General features: G+C 39.4%; 1 protein-coding gene and 1 long non-coding RNA gene across 9 annotated transcripts in view; one reads left to right on the top strand and one right to left on the bottom strand.

The window, feature by feature from the left end:
* Positions 1–20,577, top strand: part of pnpla6 (patatin like phospholipase domain containing 6) — a 41,115-nt gene that overhangs the window by 16,215 nt on the left and 4,323 nt on the right. For 4 of the 8 annotated variants that reach the window (XM_023333149.1, XM_023333153.1, XM_023333150.1 and 1 more), the window contains exons 16-32: positions 1,308–1,385; positions 1,466–1,671; positions 1,870–2,001; positions 3,213–3,336; positions 3,428–3,541; positions 4,380–4,455; positions 4,588–4,737; positions 4,855–4,918; positions 6,222–6,390; positions 6,467–6,649; positions 6,752–6,870; positions 9,206–9,362; positions 9,509–9,625; positions 10,181–10,250; positions 15,333–15,449; positions 18,180–18,296; positions 20,395–20,543. In XM_023333149.1, the coding sequence (XP_023188917.1) occupies positions 1,308–1,385; positions 1,466–1,671; positions 1,870–2,001; positions 3,213–3,336; positions 3,428–3,541; positions 4,380–4,455; positions 4,588–4,737; positions 4,855–4,918; positions 6,222–6,390; positions 6,467–6,649; positions 6,752–6,870; positions 9,206–9,362; positions 9,509–9,625; positions 10,181–10,250; positions 15,333–15,449; positions 18,180–18,296; positions 20,395–20,543 (2,142 nt within the window). The remainder of the gene's footprint in view (positions 1–1,307; positions 1,386–1,465; positions 1,672–1,869; positions 2,002–3,212; positions 3,337–3,427; positions 3,542–4,379; positions 4,456–4,587; positions 4,738–4,854; positions 4,919–6,221; positions 6,391–6,466; positions 6,650–6,751; positions 6,871–9,205; positions 9,363–9,508; positions 9,626–10,180; positions 10,251–15,332; positions 15,450–18,179; positions 18,297–20,394; positions 20,544–20,577) is intronic. The other 4 variants (XM_023333151.1, XM_023333154.1, XM_014471562.2 and 1 more) reach the window with 2 other exon arrangements.
* On the bottom strand, positions 19,228–20,401 carry LOC111608511. The gene is made up of 2 exons (XR_002752715.1): positions 20,251–20,401; positions 19,228–19,358 (listed from the first exon to the last, which is right to left on the bottom strand). It is a non-coding gene; the product is annotated as an uncharacterized LOC111608511 (long non-coding RNA).

Genomic DNA, 20,577 nt, shown 5'->3' with positions numbered 1-20,577 from the left:
CAGTTTTATAAGTAGCACCTGAGGGTCTTTCTTTCTCTGAAAAAAGTAAAACTGTACTTAATTCAGGGTGTCCGTGCATCCTTAAAAAGTCTTAAGTTCATCTATCTAAAATTGAGGCCTTAAATCCATTCAAGACAATGTAAGTAGGCCTTAAATATGTTAATAAAGTCTTAAATTTTGTCGTGGCAGGGCTATTTGATCTCATATATTCTATGTAGGTTTTTTTTTATCACTGGATTTTTCTATCAGGCAAAAGTTTGAGTTGTGCAGACATTTTCACTCACTGCCTTCTGCGACTCAATACAGTCAAGGCTACCGGTAACAAGCTAGACTTGCTTTCCAGCTAGCTAGTTGGCTAGAGAGTCATATGCCATGTGAGAAGAGGCACAAAAAAGACCTCTACAGGTTTTCCTCACACAGACGCACAGAGACATATTTGCATTTATTTGCAATAAAGAAAAATATTACATAAACATATTTTACTTGCTGTTCTCACACAGTTCAGCTGCAAGTGCGTTTCTTCTGCACAGCTCTGTTGTGGTATAAGCCTTAAGTTTTATTCATCGTGGTCTTAAAAAGGTCTTAAAAGGTTTGAGTTGGTGAATCCTTCATGAACCCAGTAATTACTCATTGCTGTAACATCATATCTTCATTTAAATAATGAAATAATTGCCTCGTGTGCTGTCGCATATTGTTGCTTGTCTAACTGAATTAAAACTCCAAATAATTAGAAGCTGTAAAATCTACTTATTAAGCAAGTTGATGGGTCCTGGCTGTACTGAAATCACTCTATACTATGGAAACCCAAAGTGTGCTTCGGTGACAAAAAACAATCCAGATTTTCCTGAAATTAAATATTCAAAAACAAAAAATTTGATCAATGGATAAAACTGAATTATATGCCAGCCCTAACATTTGCATATGATGTGTAAATGCTTTTATTTTGAAATGTTGGGACTGAAAGAGGCCATTCTTACTTTGCCTTTGCAGTTTCTTCTTTTTATGGGTGTAATTTCTTTTGACATTCAACCCATACCACTTGCTAACATTTCCTATGCAGAGACTAGTTTGTTTACCGTCACATTGTCTAAATTGTTGTTTGCAACCAACCAACCAATGCACTGATTAAAATGTTTGCTTGGATCCAAAAATAAAACCTTTTTTTGTGTGTGGTCATTCATGTATCTGACTAATGTGTCTGCAATCAGACTCCCAGGTGAAGCGTCTCCAAAGTGTCATGCACGCGCATTTTGTTCGACTTTATTTTCCCCCATCTTCGTCTTGACGCCATGTCTCCTCTCTTCTAGGATCCAGGTTTGTTACGTGGGAAAGCGTCTATGCACCACGCGAAAGCTGGAGCCGTTTTAGCAAGACAGGGAGACCAGGTACTTACCCTTCCAGACTCCGTTTGATCATGTTTGGTAACTGGCACGAAAACAATTTATTTCCGTTCGTGGTCCCGCAGGATGTGAGCCTGCACTTCGTCCTGTCTGGTTGCCTGCATGTTTACCAGCGAATGATCGACAAGCAGGAGGCCGTCTGCTTGTTTGTGACCCACCCAGGAGAGATGGTAGGCCAGCTCGCGGTGCTCACCGGAGAGCCCCTTATCTTTACCATTAAGGCTGTCCGAGACTGTACTTACCTGAAGATCTCAAAGTCAGATTTCTATGAGTGAGTTTTTTCCTCTTTTCTGTGGCCAAAGTAAACATGTTTGAAAAGATGCTAGTTATGAGCTTGGTTTAGAATCATCAGCATGTTTTCCTCTGAATTAATCTTCTTAGCCAAAGCAAATTGTCTTTTTATTTGTCTTTGCTTTTCACTATTGCCCTTCATTCAATCACTACTCCTCCTCGTTTCTGCCACCTGCAGGATTATGAAGGAACAGCCCAGCGTGGTGCTGAGTGTGGCCCACACTGTGGCCGCTCGAATGTCGGCTTTTGTCAGGCAGATGGACTTTGCAATCGACTGGATGGCTGTTGAAGCCGGCAGAGCCCTCTACAGGTTTGTCCAGGTTTTCCTCACACAGACGCACAGAGACATATTTGCATTTATTTGCAATAAAGAAAAATATTACATAAACATATTTTGCTTGCTGTTCTCACACAGTTCAGCTGCATGTTCGTACAATCTTTACTGATGGATGATGCTTCTTGGTAAACTAGAATGAAAGCTTCCATTTTTTAAAGTAAAAGTGGAACGTGGGAAACTTTGTTACAATATGATGGGATATATTTACTTTCTATCACTTTAAGGATTATGATTTAAAGCTAATTAAAAACTTTTCAATTCAGTTTCTCAGGGAGTTGCCATATTATCTGTCTCTTTAAAAAAAATGAAACAAATTCAAAGGAAAAAAGTATTTTTTTATTTTTTTTGGTACAGAAATCTTAAATCCACGTTATGGATTTAAGATTGACTTGCGAGTTGTCCAGCAGACTGTCACTATTGCATTAGTTTGAAATTTCCCCTGTCGTTTCTACCGCACTTTTTCCACCCACTTAACTTTCCATTATTATGGTTAGAAACAGAACTTGATTAACTTCTTTTGTGGCTTACCTGTGATTATTTAAAAATTATTTTGCGGTTCTAATTAGATGTAAGCTGTTAGCATGAGGTCAGACAGTTCCACTTCATCAAACCTCAGGACGTGTCTCTAAAAATGAATATCTTTGTCCCTGTGTGCATTTTTGAACTTCAATCTGGCCTTTTTGTGTTTCTTTTGGAGTACTGGCTTCCTCCTCGCTGAGTGTCTTTTCAGACAATATCAGCACAGAACATGTTTTACTGTGAATAATCACTCTTACCAACATGAGCCAGAATCTTCACAACATCTTTTGCTTTTTTTCCCCCTACTGAGTCAATTTGCACACTTCAGACGAAAATCAATTCATTTCTGGGACGCCGAAGCCGTCTGTTTAGCAAACTCATGTTGGTAATTCTGACTGATGATAAAACAAGAGAAGTTTGATCTTTTAATTTGGTGCAGGACGTCTGGTTTTCAGCTGTATGTGTTGAAACCAAAGAGAATATCATAGCTACCACTACTCGAAATGAATCCATATCGAATTAATTAAATAAATGTTTCAATCATATTCAGATTTACTGAGATGCATCAGTATTAAGACTCTTTTAGTGTTTTACTAGCGAAAACATCTCAAATCGCATCTGCATGTTTCGCATCGTTTGCAATGATGGCGGCTGTTTCACTGCAGACAAGACGACCAATCGGACTGCACCTACATCATCCTGAATGGACGACTGCGATCGGTCATCCGTAAGGCGAACGGCAAGAAGGAGCTGGTTGGGGAATACGGCAGAGGAGACCTCATTGGCGTCGTAAGCATGTCTGGTTTTCTCTTCTCTTGAGCAGACGCTCGGCTCTGAATCCAACTCTGGGTTTTGGAGCAGGATCTTGTTTGTCCTCCAGGTGGAGGCGTTGACCAAGCAGCCCAGAGCCACCACCGTGCACGCCGTGAGGGACACGGAGCTGGTCAAGCTGCCGGAGGGAACGCTCAACAACATCAAGAGACGATACCCGCAGGTGAAACGAGCGCGTCGTTTAAAACGCCGCGATCTCCGCAGCATTCACACACGGTTCTGAAACATCTAACTAGGTCTGGATAAGTATGCTTAAAAAAAGGAAAACAAGTAGGTTTCAGTCTTTTTTTGGTTGTGTCGTTTGAAAGATTAGAAAATAAGGAGAGTTTCTTATAAATGAGGCACTTTTCACTTTTTATTGAAGTGGTACCTTTAGTCTTTGACTTGCAGCGCCACAATTTGAATTTTTATTAAATTCTTTGATTGCTTTGCTTGTTGAGAATCCACAAATGCATGCAGAAATAAAAAAAACAGGATAAAACGTAATACTTTTTTGTCTTGTAGACCTTGTTGTTTCAGAGTTTTGAAATGAACTTGTGGTTCTTAAATTTTTGGAAAACCATAATTAATTGATAACATTTATATTATAATTTACTTATTTTACAATTCAGTTTCATTTTTGAGAGCTTTACTTGTTTTCCTCTGTTGCTCAGCTGGCAGGGCGATTGGTCTGCAGCTGGTTGCTATGAAGGTTACCAGAGATTTTGGGTCTTTCTGATGATCAATAATGACTAGTGTCACTTCTCTCCTTAACATGAAAAAATAAATAAATAAATAAATACTTCAACAATTACATTTACACCACATGAGATAAATCTGTATAAAATATTTCCAAATTTTATTACATAGGTACATAGGTGCTTTTTGAGTTGCACATCACTTTTATTTTTATTTGTTGACATTTTTATGTTATCACATACATAAATACTTGATTAATTTATTGAATTGTGTAATTTCATGGCTGATCTTCTGGTTCACATGTTTGTTTGTTTTTTTCTTAGGTAGTGACGAGGTTGATCCACTTGTTGGGCCAGAAGATTCTGGGGAACCTGCAGCAGGGTCGGGGGCCGTTCTCAGGTCAGAGGATGACCAAACACACCTCCGTCTCTCTCTCTCTCTCTCTCTCTCTCTCTCTCTTTGTCTCACTCTTGCTCTCTCTGACTGTCTGTCTCACTCTCTCTCACACACTCTTTGCTCCCCGCTCACCAGGTTCGGCGCTGAGTTTGCCAAGTATGAGGAAAAGTGCAGATGTCACCAACCCCGCTAGTAACCTCTCCACCGTGGCTGTGCTTCCTGTGGGTGACGAAGTGCCAATAAGCGCCTTTAACTTGGAGCTCAGCCACGCCCTCAGTGCCATTGGTAACTTCCCCCCTTTCACTTTCTGGACATTTTTTTCTCAATTATTTCATATTGGCGTGTTCTCTTAATCTTGTTTTGGTTTATTTATTTTACCTTGTCCCCGTTTGACACTCGAAGGCCCCACTCTGCTTCTCACCAGTGACATCATCAGGGAGCGCCTGGGAGCCTCTGCTCTGGACAGGTCAGTGTGGTGCTCAGGGAAGCATTTCCCTTTTCCAGTACTTTTTCTTACAAACATGTTTTCCAGAAAAATTGAAAACATTTCTACAATTGAACAAATTCTCTAATCCTTTTCATATATTACATTTTTTGAAGTTTATCCAGAGACCCTTCACTGTCTGAAAAAGTAAGGAATTTATTTTCCATATTTTCCAGGCCTGGTGAAAAATGTAAAATGAAAAGTGGAATGTGAATTTAACTTGCTTTGTTTAATTTCTTCAGATTTGATACGATACCTCTTTGTCTAAATCAAACGTTTGCTATGGATCCAGTCCAAGGAGTCATTTTGCCCTCGGCTCACAAACAATCTCCCTAGATATAATTTGTAATTTTTAAAGAAGCACCATTTTATTTCTATTTTTAAGTTTTAAAATACAAAAAAAGACCCATAAATCTCGAAAAAAGAGAAGACTGAAACATGTTCTTCCATAGGATAATGATATTTGTGTATTTTTTTTAATCACATTTTTCAAAAAAGAAATATCAATACATATATTAGTTGTACTTTTTGGTCATTCTGTTTTCAAAATCGTATGCAATTAATTTCATAAAAATAACTGCTTTTGTTTTATATCCATGGATTAAAAACACGACAGTATTGGCCGTCTCTAACCACGCGAGTAAAACGAAATTATGAAAACTAGAGAGCCACTTTTTTTTTTTTAAAGAAAAAGGCTTGCAGCTGTGCATTTTAAAAGCTCAAACATAAAAACATTGTTTGTTTGTTACATTGTGTTCCATTTCTCTCAAATTTAGATTATTACAGAGCCACAAATGGACGTGGGATCCACAATTTCAGATTATATTCAAACTGTTTGAGTATGTTTTCGTGTACTGTAACTCCAAACACAACAAATCCTAACATATGCAAAAGAAAAGGCAGCTTGGGAAGTTGAATGTACCTCAGAGCAATGCTTAATGACAGGCTATTGGCTTTTCACAGCAGCCAATCCAGGGGCCCCATTCATTTTCCTTGGTGCTGATTGGCGGTACCTGCAAGAGCTAAAATAAGGAAGAGTGCAGGTGTTAGCTTCGGTGGTAGTGCAACTATAGTTGGTTTCAGCCAAAGCTATTAATCACCACTCTGGAAGATCCAAAGAGAACTGTCCGCCATGTTAATGTTTATGCAATGTTAAGTTTTGTAAGGCTTTATCATGGCGACATTATTTAACTGACATCTCGGACCTTTAAGCCCTTGTTTTCCTTTAATAACCTTCGGTGTTGCTGGAATAAAAAGCCGTTCCTCATCTTCCCGTTGATTTCAGCATCTACGAGTACCGTCTTTCTGGCTGGCTGGCCCAGCAGGAGGACATCAATCGAATCGTCCTGTACCAGACGGACAGCAGCATGACGCCGTGGACGCAGCGCTGCATCCGGCAGGCTGACTGCATCCTGATAGTGGGCGTGGGGGATCAGGAGCCCGCTCTGGGGGAGGTGTGTGTCCGCCAGCAGAGGACTGTAAGGGCGACAACTGCACTGTAACGCTTCTCTCCTCTCGTCGTCCCTAAAGTTGGAGCAGATGCTGGAAAACACGGCCGTCCGCGCGCTAAAGAAGCTCATCCTGCTGCACAGAGAAGATGGACCCGGTCCGTCCAGAACCGTGGAGTGGCTCAACATGCGCAGCTGGTGCTCGGGTCATCTCCACCTGAAGTGTCCCCGCAGGGTCTTCTCCAGACGTAGCCCCACCAAGCTGGTACATTTTTGTACACTTTAAAAAAAAAACAGAAGAAGAAAAAAGTTTTCTGAATCCAAGAGATCATCTTCATGCATTGCCGTTTGTATTTTGTCTCCTCAGAGGGAAGTTTATGAGAAGGTGTTTCAGAAAACGGCGGACAGACACAGCGATTTCTCTCGGCTGGCCCGAGTTCTCACTGGAAACAGCATCGCGCTCGTGCTGGGTGGAGGCGGAGCCAGGTGAATCTGAGTAGCTAACTAGCTGTTTAAGGAGCTGACTAGCTAACTAGCTGCTAATATACATTTGCTAGTGAGGTAGCTTCTTTTGCATCTATCACAGATAAAGTGTAACTTTATTGCCAAATGGCTGAGCAATGTTCGTCTTCACCACTGGCTCACTTCTGTTACCAACCTGTACGATGCTACAGTCATTCTATTCTAAAATATAAATATTTCATAAAAAACTTTTCATTTGTACATTTCTATCATGATACAGCAGAGTTTTCCCCCAGTATATTATAAACCTGGCGGCCCGCCATGCTTTACTAGCCCCCCCGCCAGGCTAAGCATGGCTTGTTTTTAAGAACATAATAAAAAGTAAAAAAAAGCTTTTTTTCAAATCAAGCCGGATTGCAAGCTTCTCTGGAGCTCTGAGCTTTTCACTGGCGGGGCAGATTTATTCCTAAACTATAGGTTTATAGAAGATAAGTTTATACTTTATGCATTTAAAGCCGACAATCACACAGCCGAAGCCTCTGCGCGTTACCTTGAATGCTGTCGCTGCTTTATTTTTGAAGTTTACCTCAGGGGGGATCGCGCACTCCTCCTTTCATTCAAACTGGACACAGGCTGACATGTATGGATATTTACATCAACTTCCTGTGATTAATTATGTCTCTTTGCAGAACTCTGCATTGAGGTAAGAGTTTAAAACTCACCGTTTTAGCTCTGGTTGCGCAGCTCTATGTGAATCATAGAATTAACTTGTAGTTGTGCGTTGAGGGAGCAGTGAGAATGAATTATCTTTGTGAACAAAAGATTTTGTAAGGTGTTTACATCCCAGCACGATGTCCAGCGCCTGGCTCTGTCTGCGCTGATAAAGTTTGTCTATGGTCCCATTTGGCTGGTCTGTTAACGAACCAGCGCTAACCTCATCATATCGCGCTCTCCTCGTAGTCACGCAACACGCTGGTTTTATTATTATTTCTATTATTATTTTTCTGGTTACACGAAGCATCAAACCATATCAAATGCGTTGACCACTTAGTCAGACAGAGTTAATGCGCGCGGCCGCATGGAGATTTGAGAAACTCGTCCTTTAAAACTCAAGCAACCAAAACATTTTTTGATTCTTATTAAAAACTCAGCAGACACAAAATGGAAGAGCTACTAAAGCCACATTAGCAGCATTTAATTAAATCTCCTGTTTGTTCCGCATCTGTGCGCGCAGTGCAGTGGAAATAACTCATCATGCAGGGCTGGTCCAGGGCTGTATGAGGCCTTCAGCAGAATTTGACTTAGGCTCCCCTCTTGTTGCTAAAATCATCAGCATCTCTAACAGTTTCTGTATAGGTCTTAAATTTCATTCGTAGCGGTCTTAAAACGTCTTAAATTTGAGACACGCTGTACAAACTTTCTTAAATTAATCGACAATAATTTCTTATTGTCGATTAAGACAATAAGAGCATTCTTAGATTTAAGTGTATCTAAGATTGTTTTTAAATTAACCAAGTCCCGTAGTTCGAGGATATTTCACTGAATAAACAATCAACTACCAGGATATAATATTTTTCTTTTTCACATTTGTTGGATGCATTTAAAGAAGAGGTGGTTGGGTGGATGTGTTTTATAATCTGTAAATCTATCAAAGTACACACACATTTTATTTTTAAATATGATACAGTTCTTGAAAATAATTGATCCAAATCAGTAGTTTTGAAACGATTAATTGGATTAATCGTTATTAACTGAGTATTGAAATAATCGTCAACTAATTTAGTAATTGATTAATCGTTAACGGGAGTATACAGAGTCAAAAAGCAAGCTGTTTGAGGAAAGAACAGCATATTCAGATCAGCAACGAAGGCAAAACTGCACAAAATAAATATAAATTTTGCATTTAAGATATAAAACCTCTGTCTGAGAAAATGGCGTAGTTTTAACTTTACCCGGTTCAAACTAACTACAGTTTACAATAACGTAAATTTGTTTTGTATTTAAGATATGTTAAACTTATTTGAAAAAGGAATTTATTAATTTTTCATTTGAATCTTTTCATGCATTTTGAATATCGTTTAGAAAAGACTTGAATGGAAACTCTGCAGACTGTTAATTTTTTTTATTATTTTTTTTATCCAATTAATCGTCAGAATAAGGAATAGAATAAGTGATTACTAAAGTAATTGTTATTTGCAGCCCAAAAATTCATCCTGGCAGATCAGATTCAAGAAAATAAACCCTGAAACTTTAAAAAGAAAAGTACTTTTAGTGCATATCTAGTTAATCAACGATTATTTTGCGCAAATAATGTGAAAATTGACTTCATCTTATACATCCTGTGCATTTTGTCCTGCAGAGGCTGCTCACATGTGGGGGTGATTAAAGCGATGGAGGAATCCGGGATTCCCATCGACATCGTGGGCGGCACGTCCATCGGCTCGTTCATCGGAGCTCTGTATGCCGAGGAAAGGAGCGCCGTTCGGACCAAACAGAGAGCCAAAGAATGGTCCAAGGTTCGGTGCAATCCCTAGCTGTATCCATTCTTGTTCCATTTTCTTATACGTAGTGGCTAGTTTACATGTAAGATGGAAGCAAGTCACCAAGAAGCATTGTTTCTGAGCTTTCAGAAACAAAGTGTCTTTGTTTTTTGATTTAACAGGCGATGAATTCGGTATTTAAAACGGTCCTGGACCTCACCTATCCCATCACTTCCATGTTCTCCGGCTCGGCCTTCAACACCAGCATCTATAATGTATTTGAGGACAAGCAAATTGAGGTAAGAGATGGTTTCTTTGTTCTCTAGTAAGAATTTTCATAAGTAGTCGTTTCCCACTCGCTGGGTTTGTACCGGTGCTTGAAATCCTTAAAAATGCTTGAATTTCATTCTGGTGTTCTCAAGGTTTAGAAAGTTTTTAGAAAGTCCTTGAAACTGTGTGGTTTTGGAATACAAAACCACACTGTAAATGTATCGACAGTTGAAACCAGATATTTAAAGATAATAAAAAGACACTTTTTTCACTCTGTCGAAAGTTAAATCAGACTAAATTTCTCTTGTTTTAGGTCAGTTGCAATTAACAAAAATATTCCTATTTGCTAAATGCCAGAGAACTTAGCAAGTGCTAATAAATGGTATTATAAAAACTGTCTTCTTTAATTCATTTGTGTTGTTTTTATCTCTAAAGTGGTCCTGGGAAAGCTTGAAAACTTACCTTAAAAATCCTTGAAAAGTGCTTAAATTTTACTGTGAGAAAAAAGTACAAACCTTCATTCTGTGAATAGAACAATACTGAAAAATACAGCAGCAGTAAAAGACCCTGTCTTTGACCTTCAGGACCTGTGGCTCCCATACTTCAACGTCACCACGGACATCACAGCGTCGGCCATGCGCGTCCATCAGGACGGTGAGTCGGAGCCGGGCTGAGTTGAGCGCGTTACAGAACCAATGCAATGGCATGTCGCTGCAGTCAGTCAACCATCAAAAACTATTCTGGACAAGTTTTGTATCTGCTAGTGTTAAATCTAAAAATAATAACAGTTTGAATAACCTGGAGCACAAAACGGACAAAAACCCGACTTTTAGACTGATTGGGCTTAACGATGGCAGAGATGTGCTTTATGATTTGTACTAAAGACTGAAACTGCTGTGTTCATAACCTCCACTGAGGCCAAACACCTGCAGAAACACTTCGGGGAAGTACAGTATAAATCACACTAGTAAGAGTTTGCTGGATGGCAAGAAGAACGTTTTAAAAACTTTATCAAAGCGTAAAATATTAGAAATGAATGAATGAATAGCTTCTGGAAGGTCCACTGGAGATCTGCATGTTCAGCAGAGGTCAGACCAGGCTAGAAGGTCAACGTTTCGACCATCCTTCAGGCAGATTAACAGGAGCGCTTGAAAATCAGTGTTAGGGACGACTTGATGTCAGGAAGCTGCAGCAGCCAGCGCAGTCTCTCTTTCACTACGGTAATTAAGTTATTAGAAAGAGAGATTCACAAAATAGTGTTCACAGCCTTTTGATGCAGTTTTGCAAGCTGCACGTGAAGGTAGGCCGGGACTAAAACTGAAAAAACGTCACTTGAAGTGAGACTGTGTGGCTCTCTAATTGTGAAGCTGACATGAAGTTAGGCTGGGCGATACGGTTTCAAAATATTTTTTTATTATTTATTTATTTTTTTTACCAGATCAAATTTTTGATTTTTAAGAATCCATAATTTTCTTTTCTAGAAAAGAAATTACAAATGACAGGAACTATTTTCAAAAAAGTGACTTTTGTTTCAATTATCCCTTCTGTGAGCTGCGAGGATATGGTCCCAACATTAGCAGAATAAAGACAAATGTATTTTGTTTTACTCATGAGAAAAAAGCTTGGATATATTTTTGTTATTTTTTCTGTTGGAGTTTTCATAAAATTACTACTTCATTCTCCCAATATCACGATTTTATTCTCGTAATGTTAATACTTTATTTTCATATTATTTCAACCTTGTTCTCGCGTTAAATCATACTGTTAGAAATAAGTTTGTAGCATTATGACTTTTGATTATTATTATTTTTTTTAAATCTGAGCCTGATTCTTACATTTTGTCGTAAAGTTGGCCTGATTTCAAAGACAAATAAATGGAAGCTGTGAAACACGCTCTTCAAACAAGATGGCGGCTTTAAGCGTGCTGACATCACTCTGCACCATGGAAACCCACAGAGTGCATTGGTGGGGGAAAAAAGCCAGATTATTCCAAAAATGTAATCTTCAAACACCAAAAATTTGATAAAAATCGATTTATCGCCCAGTTCAAAATGTATCTTCGTTAAAAGATCATGATTAGCACAGTAATATTGATTAATCATTGCCCATTAACCAGTTTTCTTTCTCCATTTTCTTATTAATAAATTTTCTAAACTGTGATTCACCTCCGAGAACCTCAGGCACCTCGTCTCCAACCCTGACTTCCAAAGACTCGTCAAGTCTTGTTCAAGTCTCTCGTTAGCGTTTGGATGAAGTGGAGGTGGTGGACGTTAAATGTTCTCCCCATCAAACAATTTAACGGCAGACATCAAAGTCCAAAACAACTTTAATTCACATGTTCACTGTTTGCGATCCTGCACGAATAATCCTCTACTTGTGTTTGGATTAGCTTCAGATGAAGAGCTAACCTGTTTTAAGCTGCATTTTCTGAATGTGTACAATCAAATCCAGCACTCTTGACTTCCAGTTAACGTAATGCTAAGCTATCCTTTGCAGCATTGTGCGTCACATTGACATCTTGCTGCTTTAATTGCATTTTAGCTGCTGGTTTTATGGAGCTTTAGCGCTGGATTTGATGAGTTGGTAGTCCTGCAGGAATGCTGCTGATGTTTGCATCTTGGCTTGTGTTTGGACTAACTGCTGAAGCGAAGCCTCTTCCTCTGTCACTGCTCCCGTTATGTGCTTCTTCTAGACTCTTTCTTCCTCTTCTTTTCTCACGTCCTCTACCCTTCCTTTCTTTTCATAAAGTGCTAATGTTTTTTTTTTTTATTATTATTATTTATTTTAGTGTAAATATTCCTTACTCTGATAGCCTTTTAAAGCTTCTGCCCTAGATATAACCTGTGTGGATGCTGATCCTAAATCACAAAAGTGCCCTATTACGTTGGTGTCAACATGTAGGATCCAGAACACATCACCTCTTAAATCTTTTCCATTCCCCCCCTCCAGTAACGTACTATGTTGTTTCTGTCCTATGTTCACTTTCATTCTTTGCTTCCTGTAGTTTTTATTTGATACCATTTCAGTACTCCAGGTTTGGGAAGGAAAAACTTAGAAAGCGACTTGCTTTTTTTTTTTTTTTTTTGGCCGTATCCCGACGTCGAAGCTACAGAGATGGTACAAATGTTGCTAATTTCCACATTAATCTCCTTCTAATGGAAAAAATAATTACATCTCTAGTAATTCAAAACTGACAGTCTCCTCACTCACTCTTTCTCTTCCTTTTTCTCTCTTTTGCCGTTGTCTGAGTGGTTCTCCCCACGTCACCCGTTTGAACTGGTCTCCTAACAACACTAATGCTATGTGAAGCTCAATTTTAAAGCGCCAATCATTCAGAAGCTGACGTTCTAAACAAGTTTTGTTGAGTAATTCTCAATCCTCAACCATTAAGTTTGACTGATACGAATCCAATCAAGCTTGTCTTTGTTTTAGTTTATTATTCAGAATTTGTCTGCCTGTTTTTGGAGTCTTTAAAACAAATCTGGCTGCATTTGAAAATATACAACTGCAAGTTTGAATTAAAAATGTATACACCGTGTTCCAAATTATTATGGAAATTGGATTTAAGTGTCATAAAGATAAACATTTTTATTGTGCTATTAAATGTATAGATGGTATTGTGTGTCAGGGCTCTTTGAATCACTATAATTAATTTCAGAGAGCTGGTTGATTAGTTTGTCTGGTGAGCTCAATTAAAGGAAATCTACTTAAGAAGGATGTTCCACATTATTAAGCAGGCCACAGGTTTCAAGCAATATAGGAAAGAGAAAGGATCTCTCTGCTGACGAAAATCATCAGATAGTGTAGTGTCGTATGACAAGATATGAAAACATTAGATATTTATCAAAAACTGAAGCGTTATCAAACTGTGAAGAGATTTGTGGCTGATTCAGAACAAAGATGGGTTTGTACAGATAAAGACATAATGAGGAAGGTTTCTGTTAGACAAATTCATCGGATTAAGAGAGCAGCTGTTAAAATGCCCTTACAAAGCAGCAAACGGGTATTTGAAGCTGCTGGTGCCTCTGGAACCTCAAGGTGGAGGATCCTCCAGAGGCTTGAGGTGCATGAATCTACTATGTGGCCCCTAACCAGAGATCACAAGCAGAAACGGTCGCAGTGGGCCCAGCCGTACATGAAGATTAATTTTCAAACAGACTTGTTCACTGATGACTGCTGTGCAACCCTGGATGGTCCAGGTGGATTCAGTAATTGGTGGTGGATGGCCACCACGTCTCAACACGGCTGTGACATCAGCAAGGAGGTGGTAGAGTCATGCTTTGGGCCGAAATCATGTGGAGAGAATCATTGGTCGGCCCCTTCAGAGTCCCTGAAGGTGTGAAAATGACCTCAGCAAAGTAGATGGACTTTCTGACTGATCACTTTCTTTCATGGTTCAAAAAGAAGAGCCGTACCTTCAGTAGCAAAATCATCTTCATGCATGACAATGAATGCTGCAAGGAATACCACTGTGTCATTGGCTGCTATGGGCTTAAAAAGGGGAGAAACTCATGGTGTGGTCACCATCCTCCTCTGACCTCTGACCTCAACCCTATTGAGAACCTTAGGAGTTTCCTCAAGCAGAAGATCTGAATGCAGTTCATATCCAACCAACAGCTCTGGGAAGGTTTTCTGACATCCTGCAAAGAAATTCTAGCAGAAACTTTCCACAAACTCACAAGTTCAATGGATGCAAGAATTGTGCAGGTGATATCAAAGAAGGTCCTATGTTAACATGTAACTCTGTCTGTTAAGATGGTTTAGATTGAAATAGCTTTTGATTTTAGTACATGCGACCATTTAATGCTGCACATTCAAAGAATGACCGTTTGCAGTTTTTATAATCCATAAAATGTTTAGAAAATCTGCTGTGCATAATAATTTGGAACAAAGCATTATGAGTTTATTTTTGAAGAAAATACTGTTCTCATGGGGAGCTTTGTTCAGTAAAATTTGATTTATACTGTAATAGTTCATGACTTGAAAATTATGCTGACCATCATTTGCATTTAGGAAAACCTGAGAAATTATTACTTGCATAATAATTTGGAACATGGTGTAGTTCAGTACACAAATGCTATACTTCGCTTCAAAACGTGCCAGACTTTCTTGATGACTTTTGAAGTGATCTTGACACAGTGGTTTCCCAAGTATGGCAATCCTTTGGTGTCAAAAATCAAATATTAACATGTTGTAAATAACGTGATGCGCCGTTTTTGCGTGGAAACATGTTGTGAATCTAAACATTTGGTGGTGCAAATAAAGCGCGATCACATAAAAAAATGCACGGTGGCTTAAATAACGCCACCATTAACTTCAAACTTGTGCACCTTCGTTTTGCTTTTAAAATTCAGGTTGTGTGTCTTCTAACAAGGAACAGTTTAAATGCATTCTTAAAAGCCAATAAAGAGAGCCTTTTATTACTATGATAAGTTGACCTGCGCTGTATAAAGAACTGGGATGCCCCAAGACTTTTGCACATTACTGTAAGTAGACTTTAGTGCGGAAACATCCCGTATCTTTCTGTTTCTTCTCTCCTTGGAGCCTCTTTAACTTTTTGTCTCTGTGTCTCAAGCGTTTCTTCCTCTCCGTCTTTTGCCTTCTTCTCTGCTCCTTTCTCTGTCCTTCTCGTTTTGTTTTCTTTTCCTTCTTCTGTTTTTTTTTTCTCCATCTGTGACGTGGAGTCCGGCTCATATTTGATGTGATCCTCCTTGTCCATCTCCATTTCCCCGACAGGTTGCGTCTGGCGCTATGTTAGAGCCAGCGCCTCCTACACCCCCTATTTACCTCCCCTGTGCGACCCCAAGGATGGCCACTTGCTTGTGGATGGTTGCTATGTTAACAATGTCCCAGGTCAGAGTTCAAACACCCACTCACCAAAAATCACCTCTCTCTCTCTCCCCACGGTCCCTGAATCGACAGTCAACCACTTGGCTACCCTCCTCTTTACTGTTACCCCAGTTCTCATTTGTAACTAACCCATCCTTGACCAGGTGGACATTGGGAGCCCATGGTTTGGAAGGAAATACTTTATAGATGTAGTTTGAGTATCCTGTTTTATACATCCTATTCTAGGTCCCACTGGCTTTGTGATACACTCACATAACCCTTTCTGTTCTTAAATCAGTGAGTTGGACTATAATACAGCTATGCAACATTTCCGAGTTCTGAGATGTTGCCCGTGCATGTTTGAACGTCTTATGCATGACTATGAAGTTTCTTTTTGTCCAAGACATTTTAGCTAAAATAATTTATTTACCATTGGAAGCTTATGATATGACACAAAAAAATTATGTCTATGCTGGCTTTTTTGTTTTTTTAGCATATATATATTTTTCTACAATAAGTTGAGGCTTAACAAGTTGATTTCAAAGCCCCAGACATGGAGATGGCGATTTGTTGCGAAACTATGCACGTTCCTTGAACTTTTTCACATTTTAATAGCATTTTATGTGTTGGACAAACACATAGATTAGGGCCGGGCAAAAAAAAAAATCAATGGCAACACATATGGAGATAGATGCATGACCAATATTGATAGATAATACATCCGGTAGAATTTTCAATACTTTCACTGAACTCCAATCCAGAACCGCACAGCATTCTGGGTAATGTAGACAGATTGAAAGATTTAGCCGCCCAACCTCTCGTGGCCAGCTAAGCTAGGTTGGTGGCATCAACTAACTCACTCGCTCTTTGGTTACCTAGCAACAACCTGCCCCATAACTTGCGCAGCAGCAGTTTCAGGTTTGGCCACTGTGCCTCATAACCGCTTAAAAGTAAACGACTGTGTGGAGTGAAAACTGTGGATAAAACAGGAAATGTCATATTAGCAGTTTGGCTGGATATTTAAAAGAAAAAACTAATCAATAACTATTAACATTGAGTAATAAGAAATCCTTATGGGGATACAGTTTTAGCCACATCGCCCAGCCATAACATGAATATAAACATTGGCCACAAATTTTCTGTTTTTTATTTGTGAAAGAAAATATTCGCCTTCAATTTCACTGTTGGTCTGTCACATATTGTCCCTATAAAATACTTTGAATTTCATGGTTTTAACATGAATAAAATGTGAAAAAGTTTAAGAATAATGAATATCGTTGCGGAGCGTCGTATGCGACTCTGAAGTCTCCTGAAACATCAAACCTGCATCGTGTGTTTTCTGTTGTTACGGATCGCTCTGCGTTTCGGAGGATCTAAATGTTTCTGTCCCCTGGGCTGAACTGATGCCGATTTTCCCCCCGGGAGCGTGCCACTCTCCTATTTTTTACTTCAATCATCTCTGCCTACAGGAACATGTTCAGCCTCTCCTGCTCAGCTCCTGTTCTCCTCCCTGGCTTTGCTTCCTTTTATCTGCATGCCAGTTCTTGAAGATCAGCTGTAAATGTGAGAATATGTGTTCTGGATCCTGTTGTTGCACACTTTAAACCCTGATCTAAACCGAAAAAAGCCCTTGAATTGAAATTTAAGCCGGTTGCCTCTCTATAGTCATGTTTTAGTAGAATAATCCCACCTTAGCAATCAGCATACTACATGCACAGCGGCACCCCTCGCTTTTCTCTGTGGTGCTCCTTATCCTTCCAACCCATGCAGCGTCTAGCCTTCTCCTTCCCCCTGCTGGCTCTGAACTGTACTGCAGGACTGAGTAGGCTGGTTGCTTCTCTGCCATGTTCACAGTATCAGACCTTGAAATGTTGTCCAGTCAACATCTGCTGCTGCTTTGTCAATAGAAACATTGCAAGTAAAGGAGTTTTGCTTTCTAGCTAGCTAGATATCCAGCTATATTGTTAAGTAGATATATGGCTAGGTGTATAACTAGCTAGATATCTAAATATATCTAGATATTTAGATTTATATATCTAGATATTTGGATATGTATATATCTAAATAACTTTCTAGCTAGCTAAATATCTAGCTAGATATCTAAATATCTATCTAGATATAAAGATAGATATCTAGGTAGATATAAATTCAGATATCTTGCTATATATGAAGATAGATATTCAGATCTAGCTAGATTCGGATCTATCTACATCTGGTTGTCTAGATATCCAGATATGTTTAGATATCTGGATATCTGTGTTTAAATATCTAATTTAATTAGATATCAAGCTAGTTATCTAGCTACCTAGCTATGTAGTGAGCTAATTATCTAGCAAGCTAGCTAGTTATGTAGCTAGCCAGCTGATTAGGTAGTTACTAGCTAGATCATTAGTCAACTAATGATCTAGCTATTTAGCTATCTATCTAGAAATGTACAAAATAAATAATTTCACACAATTAGAAGCAATGAAGCACTGTTGCTGGGACACCATTTGGAGGTCTGTGATAGCCTCTGTGCTCTCTTGGGGGGTTCTTGCCATTTGCTTTATTTCCTTTTGCACAAGTCTCACAGAGTCTAAAGATGAGCAGCACGGCAGTCCCAGCATACGCAGGGATCAGCTGCGGCCCTCTGGCTGAGCTCCCTCTGCTGTTTGGGTTGCGGTCTGTGTCAGCACTAATCAAATAAGCTATAGGAAACGTTATTGAGATGTTATTCCCCCCCTTCCCCTCCCTTCCTCCTCCCTGGTGTGCCAGGCTCTCTGTGGCGCTATGTACGGGCGAGCATGACCCTCTCGGGGTACCTGCCGCCTCTCTGCGACCCCAAAGACGGCAACTTGCTAATGGACGGTGGCTACATCAACAACCTGCCAGGCAAGTACAGGTGGAGTCCCTCAGGCCCCTCCCTCGACCAAAATGCTCCATGCCTCTGAATGTCTGGCCAGCTCCAGGCGGGGTTAGGGGAGGCGGAGCGATGGATGGGGGAAGCACCGTATGAGGGGGAGCCGTATTAATCAATTTACTAATGTTTACCTGTAACGGTAAGTAAGGAGGCAGGGTTAGATGAGGGTAGTCCAGTGGTGATGCTGAGTTTTCCCAGTCTAAAAAACATCAAACCAATATACATTGTTACTCAACTCATCTAATCTCAAGTGAAATATTGATTTATTTTTGGCAATTCAGTTAAGATAATGAATATCATATTTTACAGAGATTCGTTACACACAGTGATATATTTCAATCCGGTTTGTGTTCATTCTGTCGACTTGATGCACAGATGCATTAATTCAATTTCACATAGAAATTGAATTAAATAAATCAACTAAGGTTCTGATTATCCTATTACGTACTGAAATGCACCTCTACGTAAAGTTAAGCCTAAAATTATTCATACCCCTGGCAAATTTCAATTAAAAATTGAAGTGAGATCAGCTATTTCTCAAAAAAATAAATAAAAAAAGGAAACTCAGTTGTGAAAATAAATATAATTGATCTGTTCCCATTATGGCTGAGTAGATTTTTACAGTTTATCTCATCTCCTGGGTTTAGATGAGAGGTGGTGACTCTTTGCCACCACCTTAATCTGTATCTCCCTTCTTATTAAGTCACTCCAAAATGTTATGGTTACTCCCATTCAGAAGGAAGTGTAGTTAAAATTGAATAGACTAATCTAAGCTTAAATCTGCCAGGGATATGAATAATTTCAGACCATGAAGGGGAATGTCTCAAATACGTCTTCCACCAGTTCAGTTTTATTTCAGTTAAATAAATGATTAAATGTTTACTGAATACAACTCTGGTGTAAGGATGGGAAAAGTCAGCATTTTATTGAACTTGGTCCTGATGAGTTGAAGTGGCTGAGAGGATTTTGCCCCGTCAAGCAGCCTGGTGTGGATTAATTAAAAATTGGGTGGAGAATCCCCCTTCAGTCTTGCACTAAAAACAAAAAAAACAAAGAATATTTGCTTTTATTTTGCACAACACACCAGTCTGTTCTGACAAGAAAATCCAAATTTGTTAAATTGGTATTTCTGATTTGTTGTTGGGCTGGGCGGTTTAGTATGCTGTCATTTATCTCATTTTAGGTATTTACCTTTATTTATTTAACAAAAGGCACAACTGAAGAACTAAATTGGCTCATTTTTGATTTATTATGGCGCCCAATTTTAACTCGCGCCCAAACTGATTCCCAAAAATAGGCAACCCCAGTCCAAATCGCTCAGCCCCATGTCTGCCTGTCATTTTGAAATTATGAAGTCAGTTTCTGTCAACTGTGAAAAAAATAAACATTATCGGTTTGTGTTGATACTGAGGGGAGGAACTTTGATTTATTCATTCATGCTATAAATAATTACATTTACCACTTGAATGCATTTAAGGCAGCAGCACTAGGCCTTTATTGGACTCGGGTTAAACCCAGACTGCTGATTTAAGCTGTAAATACACACATTGTACTGATTAAGACTCCCCAGAGGAAATAATCAGATGAAACACTAATATTTGGAAATTGTGTCTCAACAATGAAACATGGATGCTGTGTTTTTCTGACAAGCCAGACGAGACTTGAAGAAACCCCTTTAAATCAGTATCTTACATGTAATGAATTCAGCTGTTTCTTATTGTTTTTCCTGCCACATACTGAAGGTTCATTGTTTGGGGGTTTCTGGATAGACTTCCTGTTTCTGTCCCTAAGTAATTCAACGCCACAAAATTCTAAGACAGACAGAAATGCCACGATTTGGACTCCATACCTGTCGAACTGGATATATTCAGTTTTTATCTAACAAATTGACCATAAATAATCTGAAGTACGTCGGCATAAACCCACATTTTTGTGGTTCAAGCCCATCCAGACTCTGTTCCACCCTGAGTCGCCGTCCAAACAATCGGATCCACGAACACGGTGGTAACTTTGTTCTGCTTTTTTGCTGCTGATTTGTGTTTTTCCGGGTTGATGTTAAACGTCCAACAGCGGACATTGCGAGAAACGTGGGCACCAGGACGGTCATCGCCATCGATGTGGGCAGCCAGGACGAGACGGACCTCTGTAACTACGGCGACAGCCTGTCTGGCTGGTGGCTGCTCTGGAAGCGGATCAATCCCTGGGCAGAAAAAGTTAAGGTAAAGTACGGGATGGACTGCTGGAAAAAATAGA

Source organism: Xiphophorus maculatus, chromosome 5, assembly GCF_002775205.1.
Source record: "Xiphophorus maculatus strain JP 163 A chromosome 5, X_maculatus-5.0-male, whole genome shotgun sequence".
Taxonomy (NCBI): Eukaryota; Metazoa; Chordata; class Actinopteri; order Cyprinodontiformes; family Poeciliidae; genus Xiphophorus; species Xiphophorus maculatus.
The sequence above is the reverse complement of the archived record's forward strand: the minus strand, read 5'-3'. Positions and strand labels throughout refer to the sequence as shown.